General features: G+C 46.3%; 1 protein-coding gene across 1 annotated transcript; it reads right to left on the reverse strand.

The window, feature by feature from the left end:
• Nucleotides 1–1,289: 1,289 nt before the first annotated feature.
• CACNG4 (calcium voltage-gated channel auxiliary subunit gamma 4) lies at nucleotides 1,290–25,693 on the reverse strand. Its single transcript, XM_014308941.2, has 4 exons — nucleotides 25,602–25,693; nucleotides 12,225–12,308; nucleotides 6,560–6,700; nucleotides 1,290–5,725 (listed from the first exon to the last, which is right to left on the reverse strand). Exons 1-4 carry the CDS (start codon nucleotides 25,621–25,623, stop codon nucleotides 5,187–5,189), a joined length of 786 nt encoding a protein of 261 aa, XP_014164416.1. The 5' UTR covers nucleotides 25,624–25,693; the 3' UTR covers nucleotides 1,290–5,186.
• Nucleotides 25,694–25,943: the final 250 nt, after the last annotated feature.

Here is a 25,943-nt window from a genome sequence, read left to right on the forward strand (position 1 = left end):
ACGGTGCCCTCTGAAAGCTCCCTGGTTCTGGGGGGGCAATCATGGACCACAAGAGCTGAATGTGTGAGGGTTGGCTGGCTGTTTTATTTTTCAGCAGACTCCCACCCTGCTGTGTGTAGCTGGCCATCCCTGCTGCCCCTGGGAGTGACCCACAGCTCCGAGCTCCCAAAATACCGCGGGCAGTGCCGGCTGTGCCGGGGAAAGCGATCCTGGCACTGTGAAAGCTGAGCTGGGCTGCAGACAGATGCACAGCCTCTCCTTTCCCTTTGAAAACAGGCACTGCCCCTGTCTGTTGGTTCTCTCATTCCAAGGAAACGCCACATCCTCTTTTTCCTACTTTCCAAAGCCTGTCTCTGCTTCCCCTCTCCTCAAACATCACTTCTCCCAACAGCCCTGCTCACATCAGGGCAGCCACAGCTCCTGGGGTCGCCCTTTACCCAGAGACTTCCTCATAAATGTGGGAAAAACCTTTCTTTATTTCAAAGGGAAGCAGCTTTGGGCCTGAGCTTTAAATGGCTTCACTATCTTGTGTCAGAGGCGTGTGAAAAGATGAATCCTCTGCCTCCCTCCAGACGTGCCAATTCATGGCAAGCCTGGGAGAGGTGGGCAGAGAAGGCAGCCAGTCCCCATCCTTGGAGACAGTCTGGAGGCTGAGGAGCTGGGAGGTGAAGTTGAAAGAAGTGTTTGAAGAAGGAATCCTGTCTGTGATTTGGGGATGGCTGGGGCTGTCTGGGGTGGGGAGAGGCTGCTCAGCTGCTGACCCACGTTTGGCACCACTGGGTTTTGTGGGGCTGATCAGAGCAGCTGCAGCACGTGGGGCCAGCCTTCCTTCAGGCACCATGGGCAAGATCAGGGAGAGGAGGAGGCTCGAGGTGAGCTCATAAGAAAGCTCAAAAGCTGGAGGAAAGCTCAAGCTCAGGGAGGTGCTTCAGAACACTCTGGGTTGTTTTCCTCAAGGGTGGTTTGCAGCGGCCTCTGGCCACCACACCAGGCTCAAACTGGGCACTGAGATCACAGTGTGTCTCATGTGGGACAGGTTTAAGCTGGAAATGAGAAGGTTTTTCTTAATTTCCAACTAGCTAACTGAAAATATTATGAAGATAGCTTATCTTGGAGATTCTGTGGTCTCTGGGACCACAAGAATAATTTTATCTCCTCTGAAATACTGGTGCCCAGTAACATAGCCAGCTGCAATCAAACAGTGAAAAACATGAAAAAATAACCTGAAATCTCAGCTCAGAGAATTTAGAAATTTAAAATCTACATACCTTTCTCCACACAAAACCAAATACATTTAAAATGGTTTATTTAAAAAGTAAGGATTAAGTACATTATACATGGTTGTGATTATACCAGTAGAACTGAAGCACAGTGGAAATAACACTTTAGAACTGCAGACAGAAATGTAGCCTCAAGGGACATGATATATTAGCCCTTGTGGATATGTGATCCATACAGAGAGAAAAAGAAACAGAAAAAATAGTTTATTGTTAGATGTCTGGGCAGCTGAAGTGATTTCTCCTTTTACTCCTATTGTGCATGAGAAAAAAGGAAGAGAGGGCTCATGGTATACCTGACATTTTGTTTCTTGGAAAATCAAATCTGATCCAATAGCATTTTTTTTTAGTTCTGTTGCTAAGAATTGAAGGCTGATAATTGTTAATGATATGGTTTTATGGTATCTGCAGGCCTTGCTGGGAAATGGGGCTCATTTGTTAGATGCTGTCCAGGGAAACCAGAGAGATGTGGAAGAACAGGTCATTTTTTTAAACTATCACTGGGTGATTTCAAAGGCTGAGCACAATCTGACTCTATTCAGATAGATCATGGAGCAAGAGTGCTCATGGACAGGAATGTGGTAAATTTTTCAGTTTTGTCAGAATCAAAGCTTTTCATGGGAAAGGACCAGGGTTGTGAGTTTTTTGAGGTTTTTGGTGTTTTTTTTGTTGTTTGTTGTTGTTTGTTTGTTTTCTGGAATTGTCAAATGATTATTTTTTGTTTTGGCTGTGGTTGAACAATTTGCTGCGCTGCAACTTAAGAGTTTTCAATTGCAGCCCTTGTTGTCTCACAGGACAAAAGCTCTGGTCCCTGTTATGTCCACATGACTTTGTTCCCTGTCCAGACCCCATGAGCATCTCATGATCCCTACTCCAGCTCCATTTCTTGAAGGTGCCTGCTAGAGAAGGAGCAGATGCTCCAGCTTGGACCAAAACAGGGCATCACCCCTGGGCAGCTGCTGGACCCAGCCCTGCCCTGGGGGAGGAGGCTCTGGCAAAGAGCAACATCCCAAAACACTCAGCAAGACTTTTTCTGCCAAAAATACTGCATGTGCCTCTGCAGGTCTGAGCTGAGCTGAAGAAAAAGCTTGGACTTTGTCTGGAATCAGATGGGTGGTTTGAAGAACATTCACTGGAGAACGATGACTAAAAGAACAAAACCCACGCGCAAGCAAACCTGACACTGTCCGCTTCCAGTTCAAGGTACATGAGATTAGAGAAACAGCCTATATCTAACTCCTGGTTTGAAAGGGAATGGTTTTATTCTTAATTACAGGAAACACGGATGAGGACTTAGTTCTAACTATTAGTTTTTTAACACAGTGGGAAACAAATAGTTCTGGGAAATTGCACTTGAAAAATACATTGACTATAATTAGATGTAAATTAATTAGCACTTAGTATGACACACTAATGAGACAGAAGGTTGGTTTTTTTTTTCATTGCAAACTTCTACTTCTATCATAGCTAATCAAAGTATTTTAATATTACGAAGTCTCAAAAAGTAGGAAATAATTTATTGTTTGAAAGCATAAAGATTCTTGTAAAAAAAACCTTTCATCAAGAACTTTAATAATTTTAGAACCCTTTTATGTATTCCTAGCCGAAAAGTAGGTAAAAAAGTTTTCTTTTCTGCCTCTGTTTGAATTTTTTTAAAAAGCTTGTGTAACATCTTTCTCCATAGTGTGTTGATACAGAAAGTAGCACAACATTTTCTAGTTTTAAATCATTCCCATCGCTCCATTCGCTTTAGCTCTCAGAGTTCAGAGGTTTGAAAAAAGGATCCCAGCGGAGTTTTAACCTGAATGGAAACTCTTAATGAGCAGGGATGAAGGCTCCAACCCACCCCTGCCAAAATAACGATGTGGCTGTGCCAGGCTGAGGGCCAGGCAGAGCTTAACAGTGACTAGGGGAAGACTCTCGCTTAAAATTGAGAATTGTGTCTTGGTTCTTGCAAGGAGAGAGGCTTGAGTGGGTTTCTCTGGGGGGAGAGGGGTTCAACTTCCTTTTTGGGATGTTAAGGCAGCTTCTCCGGGATTTCCCTGGAGGACTTGGTTCCACTAGCTGAAAGCCTCGTATCCAAACCACCACTGAGTCTCTGGCCCTGGGGCCATCAGAGGATAAATTAAGACTAAAGAGGTTTTAGCAGTTTGGCTGAGATCTCCCACTACCAGTGACCCAAACTTTCCAAATTACGGATTTTTTCTTGTCTAGTGTTCTGCTAGCAAAGATTTTCTGGGCAAAGATGATGGGGATATTCAAAGGAATCTACAGGAATTAGATGCTCCTCTCTCACTGCATCTAATTCATCTGAGGGGAATCGGGCACCTCATTCTCATATGGCTTGGTCGAGTGGTCACTAAAATCAGCATGAGTACTATTAAATTAAATTACCTTTGAGTCAGGCCATCAAGCTTTGAGATCCAAGCCTAAGTATAAAAACTGAAAGCAGGAATTTATAAGAAAAGAAAATAATATTCAGACTCTTTTAGAAACAGACAGAAGAAAAGGGTACAAATTAATTCCCTCCTTACGTGATGCATAGAGTTTGCTGTGGGCTCTCTGCACGTAAGTAGATGCATCATTACAAAATAAATTAAATTAGGTCAAACCACCATTTCCATCTAAAAGCAACTATACCTTGCACCATGCGGCACTTAATTCATAATAAAAAGAGTTTAATAAATATCTCATAAACGGTGATTATTTTTTTCCTTTTTTTTTTTCCTTTTTTTGTTTTGTTCTGTTTTAAAAAATACAAAGTTGTCATCTGCTCTGCTGACACTCGGCTCCCGTTGCTGCGGGAAGGTTCGCGAGTCCGGGCGCGTTCTTGTCTGGTTGCTCAGAGATCTCTGTTTCTGGTTCTCTCCTGGTTGCTCAGAGATCTCCGTTTCTGGTTCTCTCCTGGTTGCTCAGAGATCTCCGTTTCCCATTCTCTCCTGGTTGCTCAGAGATCTCTGTTTCTGGTTCTCTCCTGGTTGCTCAGAGATCTCTGTTTCCAGTAGCGTTAGTGTTGCACTTGTGAAGCGTAAGGGAATCGGCGGCGGCGGCTCTGCCCTGCTCCCGCCGCGCTCGGGCAAATCTCCAGGGGCTCCTGACAGCCAGCACTCAGCACCTTGCCGGATCAGGCACTAGGGCTCGTCGAAATGAGAATTCAAGTTTTCTAAACGTTAGGCAAGAAATGATGCTTGCAAATAGGCTCAAGTCCCACCTGCTTTAATCTGTTTCTCTTTCCAGGTGTTTCAAGACGCACCCACCCTCTGCTCCTCGGCCTGTGTTGCCCCAAGGGATGCCTTACCCCAGGAATGGGAGACCCCCTTCCCACCCCATCAGAGAGTCTGTAGTGCTCAGTACGTGGGTGCTCTATGGTTTCAGTGGCACAGGTCAGTTTTAGAAAGTGTTGCCTTCAAAAATATTTTCTTTTTTTTCTTTTTTCTTTTTTTTTTTTTATTTTGAAAGAGGCAAAGCTTACGCCGTGTTGAAGGAAAGTGGCTCACTTGATGAGTAGCTCATTTTCATCCTTGGGCTTGGTTATAAATTATATTTGCAAGTTTGTATTAAGGGATCTCAATATTAGAAAAAAAAAAAGTACAACAAATTTTCTGTAATCCTTTAAAACACACTGGTGGCCAGTCCTTTGCAGTTTCTCCAAGACTGTGTAGACACTACAAAAGTGCAGGAACATGAACTGCCTTCATCTTGTGACACCAAGAACGGAAATAAACAAACTCCAAATAGCTTCAAAAAAAGCTACGAGCGTGTAAATATCTTTATGTTGGTCCAGAGGATCTCCACTTGCTACCTCAACACATGCCACAATTAAAGAGGTGAGAGGGTATTTTAACATCACTCCTGACAGATCCATTCTGTTTGGGCATCTCTTCAAAAAGCACAAGGAAGGAAGGTGCTTCAAACCGGCGTCGTTCTCCTGTTGACCATGTTGACGTGGAGTCCTTCCTTAAACTCCTTCTGGAGGAAGTTGTGGACCTGCAGGAAACTGGCTTCTTGGTCTGCGTTGTAGCTGGCAGCCGTGGTAACCTTCAAAGGCTCCCTGGAAAGGGTGTACATGGAAATTTCGTTCATGGGGATGGTGCCTGCTATCTTCATGCCAACTGGAGAAATGTCCCTGGATGGAGAAGGCTCCGTGGAGCGGGAGCTGGATCTGGACCTTCGCCTCCTGTACCTATAGCTTGGCATCCTGGCATAAGGAGAACTGGAAGAAGTCTTAAGGAATTCCCTCTTGGTCTTAAACCTCAGCTCTTTGTTCTTCTCAATATAAATGTTCACAGCCAGAACACCTATGGTTTCGGCCACAATAAAAGACAAGGCTCCAAAATAAAAAGACCAGCCATAGTTGTAATGGTTCTTTTTGTCCTCGTCTCGCTTGTCACTTGGGTCACCTGCATTGCTCGATATGTAGACAATGATCCCTATGATATTACTGAGACCTGGAGGAAGAAAAACATAAATCAGTGTTTATGTGGCTGGGGAGATAAAATTCAAGCCACGTTACTTTCTGGACCTGAATGGTTCTAAGACTGGGACAAGGAAATTTTGTTACATTTATTTACTCTTACATTTATCTCAAGGATTACTTTATTCCTGAAACACAACCAAAAAATCAACATATGGATCACGTGTGCTCACAGGGATCCCAAAATACTCAGCAGGACCTTTTCCCATCTCTTCATTGCCACAATGGAAAAGCAGCAGCTTGTGGGAGCTCACTAATATTGTGAGTAGGATTCTAACATCCAGAAGAATGATAAAAATACATTTGGAGCTCAGGGCTATGGCTGTTCACCTTGATCAAAATAAGTTCTCTTCCACCTTGCTGAATTTTCATCTAAATGCTGCATGCTTAATCCAGGCTGCAGGGAGAGCTATTAACAATGGGGCTGACTCTCTCAGGTGTTTCTAGTGTGAAAAACGGGCTCACCTATCAGAGGTGAATGTTTTCTGCCTTCATATTTAAAAAAAAGGCCCTAGGTATAAGAGATGCCTGATTCATCTAATGTTTAATACATTTTAAATAGTGTAAAACATGCTTGTTACTGAATTTCACTTCTTTCTGCAGGAAAACCAAAAGCTTTTCTAGAATATACTTTTTGTGGGGCTTCAAGAGCATAATTTTGTCTTGAGAAATTTGCCTCGTGTGGTGCTGTTAATGCCCTCAGCCCAGGAAAAGGATGCAGGGAAAGCACTGCCAAGGAGCTTTTCTAGAGTCTTTTCCAGCTGAAAACAGCAGCACTTCTTAAGAACTCAGTTTAAACAGAACATACCTGCTGCAACAAAGAGAATCCCAGCGCTGAGAATAATGTTGTTTTTGCTGTTGTAAATCCTTCCTGCTCCGACACAGAGTCCTCCCAGCAACAGCAAAATTGTGCTTAGGATGGGGAACACGCTGGAGGCACGGACAATGCCTGCAGGGACACAGGTAGGAAGGGAAGACAGAGCAATCGTTTTGGGTGCCTCCTCGGGTGCAAGTGTGGAGATTAGAGTCTCAAAAGCCCTGTTTTTTTTCCTAAAATTGTTAAGAAGAATGATTTAATGGAACCAGAGGATTGTTAAGGTTGAAGAAGACCTTTAAGATCATCAAATCCAACAGTGAAACCAGCACCTCCATCATGCTCAGCACTAAACCATATCTTTGAGTGCCAGCCACATCCACACATTTTTTGCACATACTCAGGGATGCCTGTTCCAGTGCTTCATAACCCTTTCAGCGAAGAAATTTTTCCTAATATCTAACTTATTATAATTTTTTTATTCCTTTTTCCTAGAATTATCACTGATTCTGCATTTCTGGGCATGTTTTTGGGACGAGGGAGCCATGAGGTGTCCAGTGTGACACAGACTCTCAGCTGAGTGGCTTCAATCTTTTCAGCTTTCTCCTAGGAAGTCCAGAATTATTGGCATTTTCTGATGCCACCGTGTGCAGAATATTTCTGGCAAAGCATGAGGTAAGTGACAGTAAGACCCAGCACCACGCAGGGAGCAGCAGTGAAAAATTCATGAGCTGGCTATGGACCCTACAAGGTTTGGGACAGCTGGAGCAGACGGATCTGTTCCGTGGTGCACACACAAGGTGAGCAAATTACAGCTCTTGAAGTCAGCAGCATCCATGTTGCCAGCAAGCACAGCTAATAACCCCTTTTTCTTTTAGTGGATATTAAGGACATCGAAACCTTTCAGATTTCTAAGGAAGGAATTTTAACAAGTGTGTTTTAGATGTTTGTGTTTAGTTTCCTGACAGCAAAGTAGTCATTTAAAATTCTGCATGCTTCAGTCCATTCATCAGCGTATAAAATCCCCCACAAAAATATTAAAACACCACTTCAAGCCAGCTTTCAAAGTCGGGTCACAACAAGACAGAGCAGCAATCGACAGGGAAGCGGCAGGGAGGGAACAAAAGGGCTGAGAAAAAATAAACAAGCATGAGAAGAGAGTAAAAACCAAAGGGGTAAAAGCTGCCAGGGGTTCCTGAAAGGCAGAGTGAGGAACCGAGTTTTATTGCTATAGAGAGAGGATTTATTTTTTGAAGAAGGGGAGATAAGGTGCTGAACACTGCTGTGGAAAATGGGATCACCCTGAAGCCGGGGAAATGCGAGGGCACGGAGGGGAACCCCGGCAGAGCGAGGGGCGCCAGGCTGGGGGGATCCCAAGGCGAGGGAGGGTCAGAAGCTGCTGTCACAGCGGCATGGAAACCCCCCAGCAGGCTGGGAGGCCACGGGCACCGCAGGGCTGGGTGAGCGGAGAGGAGCCAACGCCATCTGGGCCGTGCGGGGCCGGGAGCGCCGCGCTCCCTCCGGGCGCATCCTCCTGACCGCCACGCTGGGAGCGCCAGGAACGGGCAGATGTTCCAGCTGCTGCTTTCTCATTCCGCTGCCCATGGCCGTGGCGTTCCCGACTCAGTGGATCGCTTCCTGACGATTCCCCTGGTAACTGGTGGCAAAGCTCCAGCGGCTGCGGGAGGGACGGGGATGGGGGCTCCGCGCCGGCATCGCTCACTGAGCCCCGCTCCGCCCGGGGCTGGCAGGCACAGTCCGGACACAAACCCAAAAAGACAGCGCCTGCCTGCGAAGCTTCTGCCTGTATCGATCGGCAAGAGCGAGAAAAGTCCATCCTTTCCCAAACTGGCAGCGTCGCTGCACGTGTCCTTCACAGCTGGGGCATTCTCCAGCCGGATCTGAAGCCGGGCCAGGCGGGCGCATTGCTATTCAGGCAGCGTCTCGCAGGAACTGCCAAACCCCAGTGATGAGAATGGGTGGAAGGGCTCTGGGCAAAGCCTGCTGAGAGGTGAGAGCCTGTTCCCTTGGCCTGGGTGTATCCCCACGTGTGTGCTATGAATTAACAGCACTTTGGCTTTTGGGTCAGTTTTTTCAGTCAATTGTTAGAAAAAGATTCAAAGTCAGTCTCTGCTGCTGGACTTTAAGGCACCCCAAATCTCTGTCTGTCTGTTTTTGTGCCCTGGCTAAAGGCTTAAAATCGCCTCTGGCCCACCCTTTCTGAATATTGTTTCCTGCACTTTATGGTCATGCTGTTTATAATGATTTCAGTTAAATCAAAGAGCTTTCCCAAAATGCTTCAGTGATATCATTGGAAGGAACTTGTCAGATGTACCAAATATAGAGGATGGATTGTTCTATTTGTTCTATTTCTACTAATAAATTTCAGAGATAATTTTGCTATAGTAGGTAATTAATGTGAAGAGAAACAAAACACAGAGTGTTCTCTTCCTGAAAAATCCCACAGTATATTTTTTCTTACAATGTGTACTTCTAGCTCTGAAATTTCAAAGGAAGCTCATAAGGTACCACGTAGAATTTACATATATCTCCTGATACTGGTAATAAAGTGACAGCACATCAAAAAACATTAAGGCAATCTGTTTTTTGCTTTCTCCCTGGCTTTTCTCCCCCCCTTGTTTACCGTCCTGTCGGTTTGCATCGCCTGCTGTGCACCGCTATGTGTGGTGACACCTCCTCCGGTGGAGCCGCAGCGCTGCTCCTCCCCATGGGGCTGCAAACCCTGCTCGGCTCGGGCTTTTCATCTCCGCAAAGGCAGGAGCCGAGGGAATGGCTTTGGAAAGAGGATGCTCTGACATGCAGGGAGGAAGGGCATGGACGTGTAGAGATGCCCCTGAAGCGGGGTCCCCCTGCTCGGAGCAGCAGAGCCCCGACATCCCCAGCGCACAGCGAGGATGAGATGGATCCACAAAGGGAGAGGCGCCGGTGAATCCGTGCTGGATGGGAACAGCTCGGGTTTGGTGTGCCCAGAGAGAGCAGGGAGAGCGGGGGAGGAGGAGACAGGGAAGCAGGAGAGGAGGGAAGCAGGAAAGAGGGAAGCAGGAGAGAGGGAAGCAGGAGACACCAGGGAAGCAGGAGACACCAGGGAAGCAGGAGACACCAGGGAAGCAGGACAGAGGGAAGCAGGAGAAAGGGAAGAAGGAGAGAGGGAAGCAGGAGAGACCAGGGAAGCAGGAGAGAAGGGAAGCAGGAGAGAAGGGAAGCAGGAGACAGGGAAGCAGGAGACACCAGGGAAGCAGCAGACAGAGAACCAGGGCACGTTTGCCGCTGGGGATGCGGCGGCAGCCCGGGGTCCGTGCTGGCACTGGGACATCTGCTGCTCACTGGGGCCCTGCTCAGGCATGTGAGGGGGATTATTTTAGACACACAGATGGGAGTGTGTTGCCACGGGGAAAGTTCAATAGGAAGGGTCTTGTCTGAGCTCCTCTGCACGTCTCAGCTTGTCCCATGCTGTTGTTCTCTTGGTTTTGCAGGGAGCAGCTTGAACACCAAAGGGCAAAATCCAAACTCCTGCCTCTAACCACTCCCTTGACCAAAATTTCCCAAAATCAGTAATTTTTGTCACTGATTTCCATGGGGTTTTGAACCAGGGCTCAATCCTGCTAGCACTACAGTGTTTGCATTTCTCTGAAGCCCAGATTAAACTGGGGGCTGTGGAAGAGGCTGAGACCCCCACGCTGCTGCTTCAGGAGCACAAAACACATGAGTGTGAGTGCCTTTGTCTAAGCCAGGCAGGAAAAATAAATATTAGTCCCAACATGTCCCTCTGAGAAACTGTGCCAAGAAATGGCCAGAAATAGTGGAGAATGGAGCCAGTAGACTGCAAAAGTGTTGCAGAGGGCAAAAACAGGACAGAAGTTCTCACGTCCCTGTGAAACAGGATGCAAATATCCTCCTGTCTTAGACAATGATTTGGTCCCTATTACATATAGGTATGAGCTCATCTCCTCTGGATTTAGACACGTTACCTTTCAGTAATCTCTAAATCAACTCTGTGCATGGGAAACTGCAATTTTCTTATGAAAGTTAAAGCCAAGGAGCCTTGTCTCCATGCAGACTCTGTGAGGTGAGCTCTGCTCTGCGGGGGAGACACCGGAGACTGATTTTGCAGAAGACATAAAGGGTTGGACCAACTTGTTTTTAAGATCTGTACTTAGTCACTTTTGCAAACAGCTTTTAGGAACACCCGTCACAAGCACACTTGCAAACAATTTACCAGTCTTGTAGCTTAACGTGGAGCTGGAGATTGTTTTTCCCAGTTCTCACTTTTCTCCATATAAAGAAGGAATGACGTGCTTTTATCATGATGCTACTTAATTCCTCTTTCCTTTTACTAATGATGTTTGTTTCCTAAAGCTGACTTGGCATCAATTTAACATTAGTTTCAAGGCTTTTTATGAAAGATAAATGCAGCTGTGCTCACACTCTGCCTTTGCCTGAGCTCTGAAATCGTGTCACCCGGGTGCTATGACTGATCTAAATCGACAAGAGCAAAGAGGAAAAAAACATCTGGGTTTTCTGGTGAGGCAAACTTTTCGGAGATTTTTTCCCTTCTTCATGTCTTAACAACAAGAAGTTGTTGCCCAGAAGTGAGCAGAAGGGCAGAGTGGTTCTCTAAGTGGTGTTTGAGGTAATTAATATTGTAATTGAGGAGTTCTCTGCTTTGCCAGCAGCATTGTTCTGTGCTCCCTGATTTCCCAACACCTTGTGAGCTGCAGTTCCTCTCCCTGGTAAAGGGCACTGCTTTCAGCTTGGCTGCTCAGCTCTTCTGTTCACAAGGAACAACAAGGCAAGGAGTCCTCTGGGGAAGGGGAATCTAACTCCAACTTTGCAGGCTTCATGGTTGGGTTCCAAGACTTGCCATCAGCTGAGAGAATGGTCATGTGGAGGGGATGAAACAACTGCCCTGATTCCAAGCCCCAGGTTGGTGGGTGGAATCCCTTCTGGGGGGAATTGAGCAGAATGGAGCAGCAGTGGCTGGCTGGCCAGGCAGGGAAGCCATGGCCCCTGTTCATGCTGGGATTTTGCTGTTAGCTGCAGAAATTTCAGCTTCCTTCCTACAGGGCAGTAATTTCACTGCAGGGGGATGTGGCTCACCAGCTGCAAAGGCTGAGGCTTGAGGAAAGGTTGGGTTTAAGCATTTGGTAAAGCTTCCTAATGGGCTGGAACCCACTCCTCAAACCTGTTTTGTTACACTAACCCTATAAATACTCCTTCTGTAAAATATCCTTGCCAATCTGGGCATAATAGCTGCAGTTTTCATTTGAAAATCTGTTATACTGTGTTTAGACAATCGGCACCAAAATTGTGAGCATTCCCCTGGCTGAAGAAAACCCTTGGAAAAATCCTTGAAACTCCATGGCAAGAGGGTTGGAACTAAATGGTCTTTAAGGTCCCTTCCAACACAATGATTCCAAAACCATGATTCAATGGTTTTCCATGATTCAATGACTGTATGAAGTGGGGGTTCCCAAGGGTGGTGGTTGTGTCAGCTGCTGCATGAACTGCACACGTGGCACCACTGGGCTGTGCAGCCCAGTCTGGGCCAGTCTGGCAGTGAGTAAAACTGGGGTTGCTCTGTGCAGAAGAGAAGCCCAGGGAAGGCCCATCTGTGTGTCAGGTCTCAGTGTTCACTTACGGAGAAGGTACTCTGAGCTGTCGTGGTCGTAGTCATTGTCCTCAGGGAAGTGGTTGATCCGGAAACAATGTCCTTTGTAGATTCCTAGATGGAAACAAAGCAAGTAGAACCCATGAGGAACAGAACCAGGCAAATGTGCTTTTTTTATCCATCTCTAAAGTAATGAATTTTAGGCAGATTGGCTGAAGGAAGGGACAGCCAGGATTCCTGGGCTCTTTCCTTCAGCCACTTCTATCGTCCCCTTGAGATTTTTAATCTCTAAGTGCTTCACTTTATCAGCACTGTGCTTATCTTACAAGCATACTGAGTTTGCAAAGCTTCTTTTTGTTCCCAGAGTGGCTGTCAGGCTGGGTCCCTGCTCCATGGCTGGGGCTCCCAGCGCCAATCTTGCTCCCATCACCCTTCCCATCTCACCCCAGTGAAGTGCCAGTAAATGCTGAATTGTCTGAGGCCTCTTCAATTACTCTCCAGGCTGCAAAAACAAGTCCATAAATCTCTTCCTGCTGCAGTTGAAGCCCTTATGTCCCACTCAAGGTTGGCTCAGCTTTTAATGGTGTATTTGTTTAACTAACTGGGAGTAAAGTCAGGGCACAGCATGCACTCCTGATGCACTCCTGATCCCTGGAGGGACAGCACCAGAGCTGGCTGGACAAACCCCTCGCTCGACTGGACACCTCAGCACTTTGTCCAAGTAGGTAAAGCTGTCCATGAGCATTTTGTGCTCTTTCCTGTCACTGTTACCCACAGCGTGAGCTGCAGCTGGGTCGCTGTGGCACAGGGAGCTACACGGGGAGCTCTCCCCAGAGAGCTTCCTGCAGGAGTGAGCCCTGAGCTGTGATTGTGCCGTGGTGCTTTCATTATTCATTAACCAGAGCTCTCCTGCTCGGGAACACATCACCCAGGCTGAGTTATCCCTGCACAGGAGCCTCAGTGCTTACAGCTCGAGCCAGCAGAAGGATTTAAAACCCATCACTTAATACTACTTTAACAGAAGCACAGCTGCAGTCTGTAGGATATAAATGTGGATTTATTTCACTACCTATTACCAATGATTACAAAAATCTCAAAAGAATTACTAATCCGGAGGATTTAAATTGCACCCTGTGAGTGTCAACTGCAGGTTTGCTACTCCAGCGCATTAAATTCTTCCAGTAAATGATGTATCAGCTCTAATTGCAGCAGCAGCTCAGGCTTTCTCTGCACAGCACTTCAAAGGCTGGCAACAAGATGCAAGTGGCTCATGTCACATCTGGAAGTGACACACCTGTCCTGGCTGCCAGGTGGGGAGAGCACTGCAGCTGGGCTGCTCCTGCTGAGCCTGTGCTGGCCACCACAGGGGCTGCTGCTCCTCAAGGCAATGCAAAACTCAGATTTTCAAGATCCCAGTGTTTATTTTCATGGCAGTTCACACAATCACCCCCAGCATTACAGAACCTCTGAGATTGGATGGTCATTTCATCGAGTCTCTCCATAAAGGTGTGAAATTTACAGGAAATACATTCAGAGTGTGATTTTTATCCTCTCTATTTATTAAGGGAAAAGAAAACGAAATAATTTTCCCATCTAATTTCTGTGGAAATAGGCTTCTCAATGTCTGTGCTTGTGTGTGTGTGGGGGGAGGCACCTCTCAGTCTGTACACCTTGTCTGGCTGTAGGTGTTGTGTTCTGTGTCCTCCTCACACTGACAGGAGGCAGGGTTAGAGGAGATAAAGGGTGAAATGCCTCCCTGTGCTCAGAGAAGCTGTGGCTGCCCCATCCCTGGAAGTGTCCGAGGCCAGGTTTGATGTGGCAGCCTTGGACAGTGGAAGGTGTGGGTGGAACTGGGTGAGCTTTAAGAGCCCTTTGAACCCAAACCATGCCATGATTCCATGGTTCTCCAATAAATCTAAATAATTTTCTTCCAATAATAAAATAAATAAATAATAAATTTCCTCCAGTAGTAACCTCCAATAAAGGTTAAGGTAATTGGCTGAATTTATCCAGCGCTGATATAAAAGTAGAAGTATGGCAGGTGACTGAGCTGCAGGGCAGGCAGGGAGATGCCTGAAGGGAGAGCTCAGTGTCCCCACCTCAGGCTCCTCTTGCACGTTCCCAGAGTGTGGACATGGCAACAGCCCAACAAACACCTCACTCCAGAAACTCTCCTAACAGATGAGGAGTCTGCAAGACTGAAATGTTCTCAAGGCCTCTTGTGTTGCAGCACTGATGGACTGATGGAGGGCTTTGGGCTCTGTGAAATGGCTCAACATAATTAAACTGCTGAGTGAAATGGGCCCCTCAGCAGAACTTTCAGCGAGGCCATGAAGCCATTCCTTCCCCAGCAGGGCTGGAATGCACCAGCAGGACAGCACTGATGAGACCTTCATTTCCTGGCTCTTCTATTCACAGCCTCTCACATGAAAGAGTATTAGCAAGACTAGCAGAGGTAAAAAACAGGTTCATCACCTCTCTGCCCTGTCCCCCACCCAAAAAAAAATCTGGATGAACTTGAGAGTTCCTTTTTATTTCCAGTTTTTGGGAATACTGCGGTTGGTCATTATTAATTGGTCATTATTTATCTGGCTAAATTATTATAGAAATTGCAAATGACTGTGAAATTTGGACCTGTATCAAAGACTAGGAATTCAAAATATTCTCCCCAGTGCTTTTTATGTAGTTCAGACCAGGGGAGGACCACCAGGGTCCTCTCTGGTGTCTGTGATGTTTGATAGCTAATAACAGCAGCAGATTGAATAACTTTTTCCTATAAACTTAACAAGTGCAATGTAATTCAGCAACAGCTTATTAAACTCTCAGTGAGGCTTGAAGCTGCTATCAGGAACTCTGGTGATCTACACAGTGTTGAGGCCTCTTCCAATCCACAAAGTATCTGAAATAAAGGCTTGCTAGGAAAACTAACAATACCTCCTCATAATGATGGACTTTGAAATTCAGATTTGGCAAAAATGAAAACTAGTTGGAGAAGCTGCTGAAGCAGTGGTCAGCTCTAAAAGCTGACAGCAGTCTGAGTTGTATTTATACACAAAAAAATAGGAGCACAAAAAAAGTCAAAGCTGGGCTTTGGTGGGATATTCATCTCCATGCCCTGGCGTGTAAAGCAATACATAAAAAATAAAAGTCATGGAATGGCAGAGGTGGCAGAAAAGGAAACCTCAATTATACTCAGTAACAATCATTCTGCAAGCACCTGCACGAGGGCTGAGCTCCTTGAAGCTCTTCCTCAAGGCTCCTCAGGAGCTGCCCTGAAGAAATGTGCAGGCAAAGGTGGCCACAGGGCCACACTCACAGAGGCACACGAAGCCATTTCCCACCCAGGAGAGGATGAGGGACAGAGATTTTCCCTCTTGCTTGAGTTTGGGGATACAGTCCCTTATATCCTTGGGAGAGGAAGATGGAATATTTAACTCCTACTGCTGTACCCACTAGAGAGAGAGATAAATAAACTGCAATCACTGCCTAACAGATACTAAAATATTGAGAAGCTCTTCTGGATACCTCTTGAGAGTGAGATATAATATCCCACTGAGATGCTGTAAGTATTACTTCTTTCTTTGAATGATTACTGATATGTTGTTAATGATGCTTTTAGAAATACAAATATTAGAATGCATTTTTTCTCCTCATAATAACAAAAACTTTGTTCTGAATTTTGAGCCAGGACTTCAGGATCTGCGTTAATGATAATGAAGAGGTAAATTTTCTGAACTGCTGTGGATGGTGTTAGAACAATTTTTTTCCACTGGTTGCAGCATACATAGCTGGCAATTAGGAACTAAAAAGCATTTCTGACTTGGTTCTGCTCTGTGTTCAAGGGCTTCTCTGGCAAGGTTAGTACTTCCCAATCTCACTAAGTGTTGTTCAGACAACTATAATTAGAGTGTGATGTACTCAGATAACATGATAAGGGAGGCAACTGTAGTGCCTAAGTGAAGATTAAGCTTTGTTTTGGGCTTTGAGATCTCAAAGTACATAGAGGTTTCAACAGCAAATCAAAGTAGTGATCCCACATTCTGATGACATACTGCCCTTCTCCTTGCTCTTTCTCAAATAATCCTTTAATAATCCTGTCTGTACCACTGCAGATTGTTCATGGATTTTTATTTTTTGATGATTGAGAGTGAAGATTAATGGCTAGGATGCAAATGCTCATTAGTTTGTAGCATGATCCTGTTATTGTCCACACCATCAGCCACGTGTGAGAACAGCCATTTCCTGTGGTTGGTGTTTATCAATGCCAACATTCCCTGATGCCCTGGAAGTGTTTGCACAAATCAGCCCTGGAAAACAGAGTCCTCAAATGCCTGACAATATTTGTCAATACAAGGCTGTACTTTTGTCTTCTCCCTGCCCTAATCTTGAAAACTCTACACAACAAGATCTTCCCATAGCACTACTGCTCTGTTGTCATTTAAAATAGGATTCCAGCACTGCAGACTGGAGCAGCTCTGCAGCAGAGGGCCCTGTCTGCGGGGGACTTCTGTCAATAGGGATTTGTGTCTGCCCGTGCTGAGCAGGGCTGCGGGAGGAGATATCTGATAGCAGGGGGGGAGCGGGGCTGGGCTGCTCCCTGCCGCTCCATCACCTCCTGCACAGCCACTGCCCCCTTAACCCTTCCAGCTGCCAGCCCTCCTTATGCAGAAAACACTGAGCTTGGGACCTGCTAGAGAAGGCTTTCTTGTGTCCTCATGGGACACCAGACATTTGCAGTGTCTTGGATCCAACCCTCCCCTGCCAACTCGCCCCATTCCTGCAGCTCTCCAGCACACACGTGCACTCTATTAACAGTGTGAAGGAGGGGATTCTCCCAGAGGAGCTGCACTGGTGGGATGAGGGGTGTGAATTTCAGCTGCAGAGGTGGTCACTTGGCTTCAGCAGCCACCTGCAGACAGGTAAATACACCCACAGCCATCCAGCCCAAAACTGTGTTTAGGACTAGTGAGAGGTCCATTATTTTCACTTGGATTTGCACCAAGATGAGTGGCTCCTAAGATCATTGGATTACTACTATCCTTTGAAAGTAAGGTTTGGGACCAGGTACAGAAGCCTTTCTTGTGTCCTCATGGGACACCAGACATTTGCAGTGTCTTGGATCCAACCCTCCCCTGCCAACTCGCCCCATTCCTGCAGCTCTCCAGCAGCTCTGGATACTTGGGGCACACACGTGCACACTATTAATAAATAGTGTGAAGCAGGGGATTCTCCCAGAGGAGCTGCACTGGTGGGATGAGGGCTGTGAATTTCAGCTGCAGAAGTGGTCACTTGGCTTCAGCAGCCACCTGCAGGCAGGTAAATACACCCACAGCCATCCAGCCCAAAACCTCACCAACCAGCCATCACTCCCTGGAAAATGTGGGATTTCTGGGATGGTCTGGAGACATAGAATGAAATTATTTTCAGGATCATTTGACAGCAAGTGCTGTCAACACCTTCCGCTATCCCAGGCTGCTCCAAAGCCCATCCAACCTGGCCTTGGACACTTCATGGATGGAGCACCTCTGCTGTTGGGGGGTGACTTTAATTCTGACAGGAACAATTTTACTCTCTGAGCAAAATACTCTTGGGTTGTTTCCCTGTTGCTTGTGGAAACAGGGAATACAAGCTGCAAGGAGCTGACTGTTTATTAAAAATAAGGCAATTAGTAAGGTACCATGGGAAATTTGGACCGATGGTTCTGCTTGTTGCATCTATTCTGTGATTAAATACTGTGCCTCAGTTCCAGAGCCAGCTGTCAGCCTGATTTACTGCAACACATGGATATCTGAATGGTTAAATGACAAGTTTTCTGAATGTATCAGCACAGAGAGGGCTGACTGACAGACAGTGTCACAGAGCACGAGGAAAGTGTGACAGCAGAGTGGGGCTGCTGTAACAGAAGTTGCTTGAACACAGTGTCCATCCCAGCACGTCCTGCAGGACTGACGTTCCTTAATGGCATGGCTTTACACTTCCCTTGGACATCAGTTGAGAGCCTCTATTTATAGGAGTGAGAGTGTCTCAGTGCTGGACTCTGCCAGGGCAGAAGAGAAACAGTTGTGTATTTTTTTCCTTAGGAGGATTTCTCTGCTGACAGGTTCTGAAGCCCTTTGCTGACTGATTTGAGCAATAGTGAGCAAAGGAGATCAGACATGCCGAAAAATGTTCATCTCCACAAAAATATCTATCTGTGCACTGTGTTCATTTGTTTGATTTTCCACCAGCACAGCTCCCCTGTCTCACTGGACTGACACCACAGCACATGCAGCTGCTGCCTTTGCTTTCTGCTCTTTCCTCTTGTCACAAAATAACCCTCGAGAAGAGGAATCAAGGGTGCACCTCCTTTTACTTTCAAAACCTGCTTTGTGGTGCTGCTGGTCAAACAGGGGTTATTCCACTCCTGAGCTCTCCCCTCAGAGCACAAGGAGCAGCATTAGATATTTTCCTGTACTTGGAACTTTCTGTGTTAAGCTGTCCCAAGTTTGATTATTTGTCTCCTGCTGCTTGCTGAGAGTTTCACAAGCCTGTCCTTAAGTTACTCGAATGAGCACAGATCCCACGGGCCTCTGCCTGGAGATGTTTAATGCTGTCATTATAAAAGAAATCATGAACTATTGATGCAGGTCATGTGCAAACACACCTCATGTGAATTTGCTTCTCCACAATGCTGCTGTGAGCCGCCTTCATCACCGTGGAGGATGCAGCCAGCAGAGGAAGAAGCCTCAGGAGGTTAAATACACATTTATTGGGTGTCTGCCTTTGAAAAAAGTTTGGCTGTTGTAAGAACTCAAAACTTCAAAGCATAGGCTGGTTTTGAGACAGATTCTGTCTGACACCCTCAGAGTCCTGCCAGTCCTGGAAATTTGTCCACATGACAGTTTGTATTTTTGTTTCATCCTGAAGAAGAATTTGATGAAGAGCACTGCTCGTACCTGGGGTTATTGTCATACTTTTGCCAGGGTAGATCCTGTGTTCAGAGAATGCTCAGGACATAACAAGAGTAGGAGTTTATTCCCATTCCTGTGGGCTACCCTGGTGCCACAAGCCAGCTGGGCAGGACAAGCTGCCTGTGTGTGTCATGGTCAGGCCAAAGCAAATTCAGCTTAGCTGAGTCTTTAAATGGAATCCATCCTTACTCTTAACCATGTTTCTCTACAGGTCTGGAGACTGTGAAAAAAAGAATATTTTATTTCACTTATAGAAGTCCTTTCCTTATTTATCTTTCATTCCCTAACTCAGAACTCACTTGTTTCTCATTGCAAGGAGAGGAACTGCCTCCTTTTGGGCCAGATTCTGATTTCCCTGTTCTGGACTCCAATCTGCCTCACCCAGTGATATCAGAATCTGGCCTACTCCCTTTTGTTTGCTTCCCATCTACTTCCCGGGCAGAAAGACAATTATTTTAAAATGTTGAAATGTATGAAATTTGCCCCACTTTCTTCCTTAGGAGCTGTCATCTCAAGCAAACCCTTTGGGTTCTTCTTTTGATCTATTTTCAATTGTCTGGTGGGCAAAGCAAAACTCCTCCTCCAGTCTCTTATTTTCTTATCTTCTGCTGTGACATGAATTTCCCCTTTTTCCCGTCCTCCCCCTCTGCTGCCTACAGACCTTCAGCTGCTCGGAGCTTCCTGGCAGTCCCCTGGTGTCAGGTGAGGAGCAGCCACTCAGGGTTTGCTGCCTGCCCCATTTTGCTCCTCTTTAAGGCTTTTAAAGGCAGAACACCTTCCCGGTGTGCTCAGCACCTCGGGAGGGCTCCGAGGAGCTGGAGGAGCTGCTGGAGCAGCTGCTGCTGCCCACGCACTGCAGAGGAGCTGGGGCTGCCAGGGCGCTCTTGCCTGGCCTTATTTAGTGCTCCCCATTCCCCCCCAGCCTGGCAGGAGCAGGTTTTCTCCAGGAACAGGTCTTGGTTTATCTTGTCATTGACATGCTCACTCCATTCTCTTCCCTTCACGTAGTAAATGCTCCCCCTTGTATTTACTGGAGGCTTTCTGTGAGAGAGGAGAATGTCTTACACCCCACTCTCCAGTATTTAGACTATCCTAATCTGCTTTTCCCAGCTTGCCTGCACTGTGGCAATGCTTGATCTGATTCCCTTTTGCTGCCTGCAGCCCCTGGACAAAGCCCTGTGTGTTGGAGGAGAGGCTGCTCACAGCCCCACAGAAGGAAGGCTGTGCTGCTCTGTTCCTTGCATTGCTGTTTTTGCAGCTCTCAGACTGCACTGGAGCTCATGCCTGCTGTGGCCTCCACTGCTCTGAGGGCCAATTCCAGACTGGAGAGGTTCCTGCTTGGGCAGCTCGACCTTCATGGCACAGCCACCCCTTTCTGAACACTCCTGAGTTTCCTGCGGCCTTGGCTGATCTCCTCCAGATGCCAGGGGATGCTCACTATTTCCCAAGGAAGTTGGCCCTGTGGCAGAAGGGGTATTTGCTTAGGAGGTAAAAAATATCCACTGCTCATGGATGACAGAATGATTTGGGTTGGAAGGGACCTTAAAGCTCATCTTGTCCCAGGAACCTTCCACTATCCCAGGCTGCTCCAAACCCCATCCAACCTGGCCTTGGACACTTCATGGATGGGCACCTCTGCTGTTGGGGTGTGACGTTTAATTCTGACAGGAACAATTTTACTCTCTGAGCAAAATACTCTTGGTTTTTTGGCATTCTGCAATCCAGGATGCACCAAGCACTATTTCATACAGCCTGGTAAAGCATCTCTAGATTCTGGATCACCTACACCAGGAGATATCCCAGGAAACGCCTACAGAGGCTCAGTCACTTATAATTCATGTGGAAAACACACAGCCTCAGCTGCTGACCTCCTGTTTCAGCTGGGCAAATATCATCAGAGATGTTGTGCATTTGTATTTCTGTGTAAGAAATGAACAGATTCAGAGAAGATGCTTTGCCAAAGATGCCTTTCATATTCTATGACAGCCTTTTGTTCCATTATAAGATTTTGAGACCTTGAGCGATGTTAGGAAACTCGTGGCAGCAAAACTCATTTCCCAAAGATTCACCTCACCTGCACATCTGGGAGCTAATAAAACACATCACAGTGTCTGGCTGCTGTCCTTTGAATCCTCTTCAGTCATTACAAAACTGCTGCCAAAAGTACTAAGTGTCCTTGTGCTACCACAGTGAATACCAATGGTACCAGGGAAACGCGGGGCAGTGGCAGAGTAGGGGAGAGTTGCATGTTGCCTCTTGGTTTAGGCTCCTCACTTTGCAGTTTCTTCAAATGTTTGTCTCATAAACCAGCATTTTGGTCACAGAATTAATGACTGAGGTTATTCAGCAGCGCTCCTGCCCCTTCCCAGCTGCCTTTCCTTGGCCAAGCAGCAGATAACAGAGTGTGCTGTGTAATTCCACAAGCCCTGCTGATGGGTCTTCCTACTACAACTTGCAATTTTCTCCTTATTAACCACATCCTCTCCTGCTGCTGCTTGGATGGCAAAGTGGGGCAAATTTCAGGGGCTTCTGTTTTAGTCTCTTCTGTTGCTCCTTTTTACAGAGCTTATTGGGGGAATGTCTCTGTGTTTTCTAGGGAGAAAGTCTGACAAACTTCCAGCCCTGATGTTCAGTTTGCATTTTGTAAATCAACAGCACAGGGAAATAGGGGCAATCCCTCAGGCTGGGTATGCCATGCTTGTTTTGGGGCAACACTGGTGATGCTGTTTGAGGAGCGTTTGTGTTCAACACTGGTGATTTGAGGAACATTTTCAAGTCAGACACAAGTCAGCCCTGCCACGGTGAGCGTTCTCATGCCTGGCTCAGCCCCAAGAAACTGCCAACATTCCTGGTTTGTCGTGGGGTTGCTAACTCACTTCTCTGCGTCTGCTTTTCTCTCCAGCACCCCAGCCCACACTCGCTGTGTTCTGCCTTCACACCTCGGCTCGTCCTGCATCTCCTGCCTTTATCCAGCAGCCCAGAAGTTTGTCTCACCACTCACTTCCATATTTTTCTCTGCTGCCACTTTGCTGAGGCTGTTTCTGGGTGGCTGATATAATCCTCCTTGTCCTTTTCAAGTGAATTTAGAGCTTGGACAGAAACCTCCATTAGAGTTCTGTAGCTGGCTTTTCTACCTTAGCTAAAATTAGTCTAACACTTGAGGAGCTGGTGTTGGCTTCTAAGGTGAGAGCCTTCATCCATCAGAGCTCTGAGCTGAGAGTCATCCTCTGATGAGCTTCCAGCTCTCACTTACATTCTGGCTCCAAATACCTTAATTTAAAGAGGTACTTTAGTAACTGGCAGTGCTTTTGGCACAATATATCAGAGACTGAGTTGTTTTTCACAACTGTGAATGGCCCCACAGGGACCATCACCGCCCCAACACCTCAGTGTGGAAAATGAATGGTGCTGGCCTGGATTTGCACCAAAATCTGCTCTTTTCCCCCAGTATTCTTGACCCTGAGATAGATTCAGTGGTACTCCAGGGAGGCTGCTGCCAGTCCATCAGACTGTGAGAGGGCTGGAGTGCCAAACTGCATCGGGTGCAGTTCTGAGAACAGGCCCTCGCTCAGCCTGGTGAAGTTCATATGCTGCAAAATGACAAATCATGTTTATTTTCACAATGTCAAACCATGCCTTTTTCCTGCATCTGCACAACTGGAATCAAGTTTCCCTTAAGGGGTAGTTTGGTTTTCATCCATATGGTTTCCCTTCCTTTGGTAAGTCATCAGTTCTCCCTCATTAACATGTGATCAACCAGGGTTTGATGGGTTCACCTTTGAGGATCACAGCACACCTACACATCCTGTGCCATGGCTTGGCCTTTCCTGGGGTGGAATTCAAGCAAATGGACATTGATATCTCTTCAAAGTCCCTACTGAGTTTGTAATTTGAATCACTGCCATGGTCACCTCAGGGGTGCTCCCTGAACTACCTGAAACACCCCCAGTGCAATGTGGGGTGCTCAATCCCCTCTATTTTCTTCCACTTCAACTTTCACATGTGCACAACCTCCAGCTGTTGCCTTACTATTCTTAATTTTTACTTTTAGACCCTCTTAAACGGCTATTTCCCCCCATTTTCTGAAACATTTTCATTTCACACCAGGCAAGGTTTGTAGCAGCCTAAAATTGAAGAAACAACTCTCCAGAACAAGGACCTGGGAAATCCTTGGGGATGTTTGGGGTAACTTGCACAGGGTGCACCTGGTGTCTTCTTCTCTGATGGAACAACCTTCCAGATCTAGTCAGGAGAAAAAATTATTCATACTATTAATGGCCCATACTATTGATATTTTATTAATGAGGAGATGGTTCATATTATTTATGCAATCAATACTGAGAATTGGTAATTGGTTGTTCTGATTATTGATGGTGAGACCTCTTGGTGTAGCAGAAGCTTGCAAGGCACTAAATAATTACCTCTCTGCATTAAATGAATTATTGCCAGCTCCAATAGCAGGGAATGTCTCTAACCTGACATCTAGAGCTGAACTTTCTTCACCAACTTTCTTTTGGCTCATTCATACATTGCAAAGTTGGGTTTTTTAATGACAAACATGAGGTTTGCACTGGAAAGTAGTGATATAGGACCTTGCTAGTGAATTGATTAGGAATATGCAGGATATTTGGACACTCCTGGAATCTTGTAACGATTCCACATCTCTTAGTCCATGTAGATTCATCATCAGATGATGACATTCAGAAAAACAGTTGGATATTGAAGAAGCAATAGGGAAATAACAGTCCATAAATCATCTCAGTTGAAAGGAATGCTTGTAATGTGTCTGTCTTTGGAATGCAGTGACCTTGAGTTGGATCTCCATTCGTTTTGGAGCACACAAATGAGTCTTCCTGGTCTCTCTGCCAGCTTGTTGAGTTATACATAGAAGCCAAGCCTCTGGAGATTGATCATGCACAGCCAGTGATGCAGGACAGAAACAAGGCAGATGACAACAGGGAATCCAAAGGTTGGGAGAAAGGGGTGGAACTGCCAAACCCTGCTGATGGCTGGGTTTGGGAAATGCAAGGCAAAGGTCTCAGTAATCATCTGCATGATGTATCAGCGTGAGAGACACTCCACCAGGAGAGATTAGTGCTGTGCAGGCTGTCAGGCTGAATACCCAGGGCTGATGTCTAACCTTGGGAACAAATAGCAGAGCTGCTGGAGAGACTGAGCAGCTTCCAGTGGGAAAAAATGAAAGGAACAAAAATATTTTGCCATTGTTAAATCCTGGAAAGGAATATAAAGGCAGCATGTAGGATTTAAACTTGAATTAGAGTTACTACTGCCTTGGTTATTCCTGATTCCCAGCCGTGTGTGCAACCTGAAAGGTGCTGCAGAGCAATGTGAAAAAAGAGCAAAGGAGCAAAAAAAGGGCAAAGGAGCACTTTGGGGCAGAATGTGGAGGAATGGGAGGTGGTTCACAGAGGAGGAGGAAAAGAAGCTTGGAAGAAAGTGGGAGGGAGAGAGAACTGAGGAGGAGATGGGAGGGGTGGGCAGGGGGTGGCTGGAGGTGAGTGAGGGGGTCCTCCCTGAGAGCCCTGCCTGCACTGCTGTCCTGCCTGCACTGCTGTCCTGCCTGCACTGCTGTCCTGCCTGCATCCCAGCCCTGCCTGCATCCTAGCCCTGCCTAAATCCCAGTGTTTCTGAATCCCAGCCCTGCCTGCATCCCAGTGTTTCTGAATCCCCACCCTGCCTGTACCCCATGCCTGCCTGCACCCCAGCCCTGCCCAGCTGAGGAGGCTCCTTCCTGCCAGAAGGCAAAGGGGTGCACAGCCACTGCCTGAGGCAAATTAAAAGCCTGAAACTTTCTAATTCCCAGGACTGATTTAAATTATTACAGCTAACAAATGACCTAATACATAAAAATGGAGACAGCTACCAAATAGGACTGTTTAAATGAACACATGGAGAAGAGATTCCATTTGGCTCCTGCACCTGAAACTTCCTATTTCCTAATGCAAACTAAGCAGTGACAAATAAAAATGAGGCTGCAAAACCAGCATGACCTCTTTAAGCTTTAATTATTCATGAGAACTGTTTTCTTCTCTGCTGAGATTCAGAGCAACACATTTAAGTGGGTTCCTCTCAGGTTTATGGGAGACGTACGTTCCTTGTTACACCAGCTAATAAATGCAACTAAACACAATGACCCAACAATATTTGTAGAAACAGCATTTGGGAAAATGTGTTTAATGAATCAGAAGAGCCTTAATCTAGTCAGTCTTGAAAAGCAAAACATATCATGCAAAATTACAATGCACCAAAGCACAGACTCATAAATATTTTATGGTCGCGATTTCTGAGTTTGCTTTCAGTATTTCAGGATTGTGTTTTACTATGAAATGTCTCTACCTGCACTAGGGAAGGACAGTGGTGATGGGAGCTTTGAGCAATCCAATTTAGAATCGCAGAATTTGCTTTAAATAATGCATGTGAGAGTCCCAGCCCTTACCATCATCAGGCACATCTGCCATTGTAACCAGAAATGCTTGCTGCCTTCTGCTGTCCTGGGATGGCTTGGAAGAAGCCAGGAATGTTTAGAGCTGGGAGGAGAAAACCAAAACATTTTCCTTTTGCTGGGAAGACTGGGCAAAGCGCAGGTGCCCTGTGCCTGGTGTGGTGTCTGTTGTGCCACTGACTCCTTCCCCCTCAGCCCTTTTTGTTTCTCTGCCCTTGGATAACAACATCCTGGGCTGTTGGGGGAGATGAAACAGGAAAGCCTTATCAATATGATTGTCTGGCAAAAGATTTTGAGAATATAGAAATTATAAGTGAGATTGAAATGAAAGCAAGC

This window comes from Geospiza fortis, unplaced genomic scaffold (assembly GCF_000277835.1).
Source record: "Geospiza fortis unplaced genomic scaffold, GeoFor_1.0 scaffold221, whole genome shotgun sequence".
NCBI lineage: Eukaryota > Metazoa > Chordata > Aves > Passeriformes > Thraupidae > Geospiza > Geospiza fortis.